This window comes from Phaethon aethereus, assembly GCF_964289735.1.
Source record: "Phaethon aethereus genome assembly, chromosome: 9".
Taxonomy (NCBI): domain Eukaryota; kingdom Metazoa; phylum Chordata; class Aves; order Phaethontiformes; family Phaethontidae; genus Phaethon; species Phaethon aethereus.
Window position 1 is genome coordinate 15,959,899 of NC_138585.1, and position 7,120 is coordinate 15,967,018.

The 7,120-nt window shown below is 43.2% G+C and overlaps 1 protein-coding gene across 1 annotated transcript; it reads right to left on the reverse strand.

Annotated features, from left to right (window-relative positions):
* OSTN (osteocrin) lies at nt 1–6,850 on the reverse strand (the record flags this gene model as incomplete). The annotated part of the gene is made up of 3 exons (XM_082003523.1): nt 1–85; nt 3,682–3,899; nt 6,752–6,850. 3 exons carry the CDS (start codon nt 6,848–6,850, stop codon nt 1–3), a joined length of 402 nt encoding a protein of 133 aa, XP_081859649.1.
* Nucleotides 6,851–7,120: the final 270 nt, after the last annotated feature.

Genomic DNA, 7,120 nt, shown 5'->3' on the forward strand with positions numbered 1-7,120 from the left:
CTAACCCTTGGTGTTGCCGAGACGGCTCACTCCAATCCGGTCAAGAGGAACTCCAAACCGTCTCTTAGGCAGCTCAACCACTTTCCTGCACAGGGAAAAAAAGCAAAGGAAGAGGGAAAGAATTGGGGAAAGACATCATAGGAATAATCAAAATGTTGCTATATCTTCAATTCCTCCATTCATCCCACTAAGAACTTATTTTCAGACAGAACAGCTGTGCAGGAGCAGCCAGAGATGTGAGTATTTAAAAACAAGATGCTTCATTTGTCTTACAAAAGACTAGACAGGAGTTGCACCTGTTTTACAGACTGGCTGACATTTCTCTACTATCTCTGTTTTTATTTGGCAGCAAACAAATAACTACACAGGTTAACTCCTATTCATAAAAGAGGTACACTGCATGTGTAAGGGGGGATTGTTTCATGCATAGTATCCCATACTTCAGGTGAACCGTTAGCCTGAATCTTTGAAATCTCCAGGGCCAACTGGGGCTAAGCAAAGCAAGGAGTTAGAAAGTATTGCACAGCAACAGAGGGGACAAGTCAGAGAAGCCCTAGCAGGATTTTCCTATAGGGTCTCCTGCAATACACTGTTCTCAAAATTGTATAGTAGCAACCCTTTGACGAGATTAAAAATGGGAGGGTTTTGGGGTTGGTTTTTTCCTTCACGTGATACATTTCACAATGATTTGATGAATGAGGGCATGAGGAAAATGTGAAATAAGTTCTATGCAGGAATATTTTAATACAATTTCTTTATTATACAAAAAAGTTTTCCCATCTTAATTCATCATTTTGAGCACTTTTTCCACCAGCAGAAGTTTTATTTTAATTAATTGTGGAAATGGTGAGATTTTCTGCAGCTGAGAATAACCTCAACTTTCGCCCTTGGAAATACTTGCCAGTGAAATGCAGGTCCAAGAGAAACCCTGGAAGATGAACTCTTTTCTCTATCTGTCCTTGTCAAGGAACATAAATAAAGAGAAACTTTGTTCTGTAAGTTGGCAAATGCAAAGTAACTAGCAGGACAGCATGCTATGGTGCACTTGGGTCTAACGCTACATACTAGCACTGCCATGCTCACTCAGCCTGTGGCTCTGCACACCCCGCCCAGGTCAATCCGTCTAGCCCATGGTCTCATCTGAGCAGCCTCCTTTCCAGCCCAGAGGCATCATTCCCAGCAGCCCATTTCACACTGGCTCTTTTCTAACTACTTTTCAGATGAGGTCAAGACACGCGAATTGACAGCGTAGCGCATGCGCAGGGAGCTCCGCACCGTCACGCTGGAGCAGCTACAGAACATTGCAAATGAAGGGAAGCCGTTTGCATAGCCCTCATCGCCCCTTCCTCAGGCACCTACGTATCCAGCAGCGTTGCACTAAGCCACAGAAAAGAAAGCCAAGGGCTGAGCCTCAGCCTGGTGCCTCACGGGCAGCACTCTGACCCCAGCACATGCTGGGCGGGCAGGTGGGAGACTTGGGCTGCTGGGGTCGTACTGAACCTGACTTGATAAAAAGGGGAGTTAATTTCCCAGACTGGATTATGGGGTGTGGGGGTGATTCTGCATCGTTAGTTGTAACACTGCCATGCTCTGCAGCTAAACAGAGAAGGAAACGGTAACCTCATGCCAAGGGGAAAGGCGGGCAGCGCGGGCAGCGCGGGCAGCGCGGCTGAGCCTCCCCTCTTGTGGCCATCCCGAGCCACAACAGGACAGCCACCGCTCCTTCCCCAGCCTCCCACACCCTTTCCATCTTCCAAACCAGATTTATTAGGGACAAAGTGATGTTCGCCATTTAACATAGCTTTTTCTAAGATTCCCGGAGTCTCTTTCTCTCTGGCTGCCCAGGGATATTTCTACATCTTCTGAAGACTCATGCCTTCTTGCATGCTTTTCCCATGCTTTCAAAGTTTTATAAATTGATTTTGATGAGCAAGATTAGGACCTGGGCCCTCCTGTAACTGGTGGGTGCCACAATAATCTGTTAAGTGCATTTATTAAGTTAAGTGAACTGCTCTTTTCCCAAAGTTTCTGCTCTGTTACCAGGCACTACACACACTGTATTAATTCAGAGGGCTGAAGCTATGTCACAGCTTTCACACTTCAAAAGTCAGTATCTGGTCTCTCAAGGTAACCATCTTAGCTGGTGTGGGAATGGACTGTTGTCTGCCGTGTGCATGTTTTACTCCAAGTGCAGCAGTACTCCAAGTACATTTCCATCTGAATGTACAGACTTTCAACTGCTTGGTAGCACTCATGATCTGCGGTCCGTGCTGATGGTAGTATCTGACTGTCAATGCAGTGATCAAGGCAGTCCAGATGGTTCTGATAAACGAGTCAATCCCAAACTCAAAAGCCAATTAGTTACCCCAAAGTGATAATCTCAAGGCAAAACTGCAAACTGTGCTGATGATGCTGAAACAGGAGGAATTTTGTGTGGTGTCATTCATTTGCATGAACACATTATTAACAGACAAGCTGTTAGAAAACTTGGACAATTTTCACCACAATTTTCCTTTGTGTGTGTGTGTCCCCATACTGCACACAGAACAAAACAAGATTTCCACCCAAAAAACATGAGACAAGTTGGGAATACCATGTACTTTTTAAAAAAAAGTCACTGCAGCTTCAAAAAGCTTATAGGTTTAATATTTCCTTCCCTGGAAAGGGAAAACATGCTAAAAAGCAAACAAGGAATGAGCTGATTGTGATCTCTTGAAGAGATATACAGGACAGAGTAGTTCCGCTCAAGGTTTTAAGAATTCAGTTTTTTATCACTTTTGGCTGCAGTCAAAGAGTCCTAGTAGCAGACTGGGTGGATAAATGGAAAAACAACAAGAAAATATTGCAAAACTCTGAAAAAAAATATTTGTAACGTTGACTGGCTCTTGTGAATACTTTCCACTTCCAGATTAAGCTTTAAGCATGTTATTAAATACTTTGTGGCATTGGGGATTCCATCCAAAAGACGACAGTTACCAGCAGAAGGGAACAAGACAGTTAGGCTCATTCAGATATAGCGAACAGCCCCTTGAGCTTTGCCCCAAACTCACTGGCTCTCCCCAGCTATATGAAGAATCATTGCTTAGCCGTGTTATAAACACGTTTATCTTCTGTGTGTTGCGAAGGTATAGCTGTACTGCTGTATTGATTAAACCCTCTCTTACCGTAAGTTGATCGAGGTCTTGAAGCCCATTCTAATTAACTGTCTGCTCATTTTCACAATACGTTCTTTATCTTGCTATTCACGGCGTGCACACCACCATAGCTTCTCTTCACCCCAGCCTCAGGAACACCTAGTCCTGCCCCTCTGCTTTTGAACCTCAGGCATATTTTTGCTTTGAATAATCTCGTCATCAAAAAGGCAGTTTTAAACTGAATGTTAGTTCACATCAGTGGAAAGAACCGTACTAAAAAAATGCATGCGCTTGAATATTCTTTGTTAACTGTATAGCACTGTGGGGATAAATGAACTAGCGCACGTATTATTCATCGCAGCTGAAGGATTACACACCACGCAACCAGAATGGTTTCTGTAGAGATTCTGATACCCTGATCAGGAGGGAACACCCCACAACTGACCAGTAAATCTGGTGGTGGCTAAGGCTAACCCATCTGTATCCAGGACACCTACCAACAGCCTTCTTCCAACTTTATCACCGATAGGAGCATCTAAGAATTTACCTCTGTTTGCCTTTAGGATCCACAGAGGTCGAAGAAATCCTGTCGATCGGGGAGCCAAATCCTGGGAAACTTCTTTTCTTCTTGGTCTCAGTCACCTCATTCTCCAGAGACACCAGCTCATCAAGAAAGAACAGTTTGGCTGCCAGGTTGGTGGCTGACTTGTCTTCGCTGGCAATGGGATGTGCTCCCATGCCCAGAGCAGCAGAAGGCTCCAAAGGCTGCAAAAGAAAGGGGAGATGTTTGCTTGCTGCTCAAGTTCCAGAAACACCATTTCAACCAGGGTCACAGCAGCAGCCCTGTAAGTACATCATCACTAGGATACTAAACCTGGGCCAATGTTTTAAAACAAAGTTCCTTCTGTGAAATGTGGCCATTTTCTGCCCACAGGAGTTTGCCATAAAATGTTGGGATTTTTTTTTTTTTATAGAATTGAACTCACGTTCGTCATTATTGCAAGAATTATCAAAATTTATTACCTCATAAAGCCTGTTTTTGTAGGCAAGCCCACTATCCCCATCTCTGCAGTGTGATTAGTATCACTTATAGCATGAGATGAGTAATTTAATCCTTTTAAAAAATGCAATCACTATTACTAGACTCCAATATCCATCCTGAAATTTTTCAGAAAACTGATTTTAATTTTTAAATGAATGCTAATAAATAGCAATGAAAACTTATACAGAACTTTCCATCCAAAGCTGACAATATAATTAACTGTTATGCAAAAAATATCCAAAGATAAACTTGCCCAGCACTGACATTCAAAGAATTTACGCAACAACACTACGCGGTGAGGAGGAAAGGAAGGAACAGTATGTTGGCTTGACACAGAATTTTGAACCTTAGGTATGACGTTAGGCTTACCACCTTTTCAAAACCAAATTCTACTTCACTATCTGCAATAGCTGAGAATATTGGGGTCTATCAGGAGAGAAATGAAACAAAAAGTGAAATATTTGCTCTGCAAATAACAGAAAAATACAGGGCAACAGCTAGTCCACGAAAGCAGGTGCCAAGCTCAAATCATTCTCTCTTCAGATGAAAGGTTCGTCTTCTTGCTCCACTTGATCGTCACAGAATTAGATAAAAATTTCTAACTAAAACTTTTATGAAACGCCTTCAAGCTGGTTTTCCTCTCTCTTTAGAGGCACACCACTATCTTTATTATTCACACACAGTGGGTTTAGTACGAATGTAAAGGAAGCCATCACATGGATGATGCAATATGCTTGTACCTACTGTGATCCACACCATAGTTGTGGTGATGACATTTCCCACTACTGATGGGTGGCATAACTGGTGATGGAGTGTATAAAACTAACCTTTAAATAAGGAGGAGCACACGACTACAGTGATCATACAAATGATGTATCACAAAAGTTATTGTAAAGTATTTCATGTTGTCGTCTGACTTTCCTTTTTATGACCCTCAAGTGCACTGAGCAATCCTTTCTGTTCCCTTTCAGGGTTATAAAACTTTCATAGAATTTTCCAGCAAAATTATGCCTTTATAAAAAAAAAGGCTGAACTCTCCCTTCTGGTTAGTGGGGATAAATATCTACAGTAACACCTGAAACGAAAAGGTATAAACCAGCCTCTGCTCTTGAGTACTTTGTGCAGTCCCACTTACTTGGTCTTAAAAAGGATATAATAGAATTCTAGAAAGTAGAGAGACAGCTAAAATGATAATCAGAAGTAGACAACAGTTTTCCTATGGTGAACCGCTGAACAAAGCACAGCTTCACAGAGCAGAGTGAGATAAGTGTGAGAACAGGGGTACAGTGGAGGGTTTATAAATTTAAGAACAGCAAAGAGGTGAATAAAGACTAGTATTTTTTTCCTCAAGAAAAAGAGCTCCCTAGTCCACCCAGGGAAGCCACGAGATGGTGGATTTAAAATACATATAAGGAGCTACTTTTTAAACAGAGCACATAGATGAAGAGGAATGCGTTGCCAAAGGACGTCATGGCTACTAAGATTTTAAACTGTTTCATAGACAAATTCAGGCCCATTAGGCGCTAAAACATGCCCTGGTCCGGTGTAAGTCTCTGGATCAGGAAGCCTCTGAAGATGTTCTGTTCTTATACTCTTTTCACGAAAATCTGTCTTTGATAGAGACTGGATACCAGGTCTCTGTGGCATCAGACGAGCAGCTGCTGCAGCACTGATGTGGGGAGTGGTTGCCCCAAGCCCTATTTGCTATAACAAAAATTATTTTCTATAATCAGGGCATGCTCATTTGAAGACAGAGAACAAGGTAGAAGGATCCGTCAGTATTCTCCAGGATGCATCTAACTTCTAAGGTGATCTTAAAAACCTATGTAAAGACCCTACAGCCAAACAGTGCTGCTTTGATTAAACTTTTAGATCCTTGATGTTTGTATGGCATGAAGCTATCACATAATGTCCAGGTACCTTTCCTGTCAGATCTGTTTTATGTCAAGATGGCATAAAAAAAGAGAATGCAGCAGAAGTATTTTCAGGTGCAACCTCTGCGTATCATATTGGGTGAAAAGTGTGACAGTTCTCCCATTTCATCCGCTGCTTTCCTTCGCAAGCTTAGGCAAGTTACTTTGCTCCTACCCTCTCCCTGTCTCTCCTGTCTCCTTTAACTTGTAACCTTTGTGCAGGTGGTCTTCTTTCAGGGATCTCCTTATGGCTTCTGAAAGTTGCAGACTTCTCATGCTATTATTTGCCTTTAAGAAGAAGAATTAAATCTTCCCTTCAGTGTTAGAGGAGTTTGCTTCCCTCCTGCGCCCCCCTCACCTCCTTCCCACCTTCTCTATCCAAAGTCACCGGACAATGTTTTAACACACAGAAAATCCCACGGTGCTTCAGAAGAGGTTGCATGAATCTGAGTGAGACTTCATTCTGCCTGTCCTCCCAGGGCCACGCACTTTGCATTACTCTCTTCACTGGGGAAGTTGTCCTGCTCCTGCTTTGCCCTCACAGAGTCAATAGTGACCATTCACCTTCAGTTTGGAGACTGTGGTGTCTTCCACACCCTGTGACCGAGAACATGCGGAGGAAGAGCAGGGTTATGTGACAACCACCAGAAACATCCACCTACCTGTGGTGCCGCCTGCACGAGGAGCGCTGAGCTGGAGTGCCACTGCAGCACCGCAATCACAAGGGCCAAATGCACCACAACAAGCTGGAACTGCAGCATCTGCCAAGGAGAACGATCTATTAATGGCTTCACGGGCACGTCCCAACTTCCCGCAGGAATCTCCCTCCAAAGGTCTTTAAGAAGTGAAAGCAAAGCAAGAATCTGTTCCCATAGCTGTTAATATATTTTATCTTACAGAGTCATTGCATTAAAGAGAGTGCGAGCCGAGTGCCCTTCTTCTCTGGCTGCAGAATCAGCTCCCTCCTCTTTGCTCCTCTACAGACCTGCAAATCTTTTAATTCCTTTCTGCACAATGGGCCAGCCCTAGCA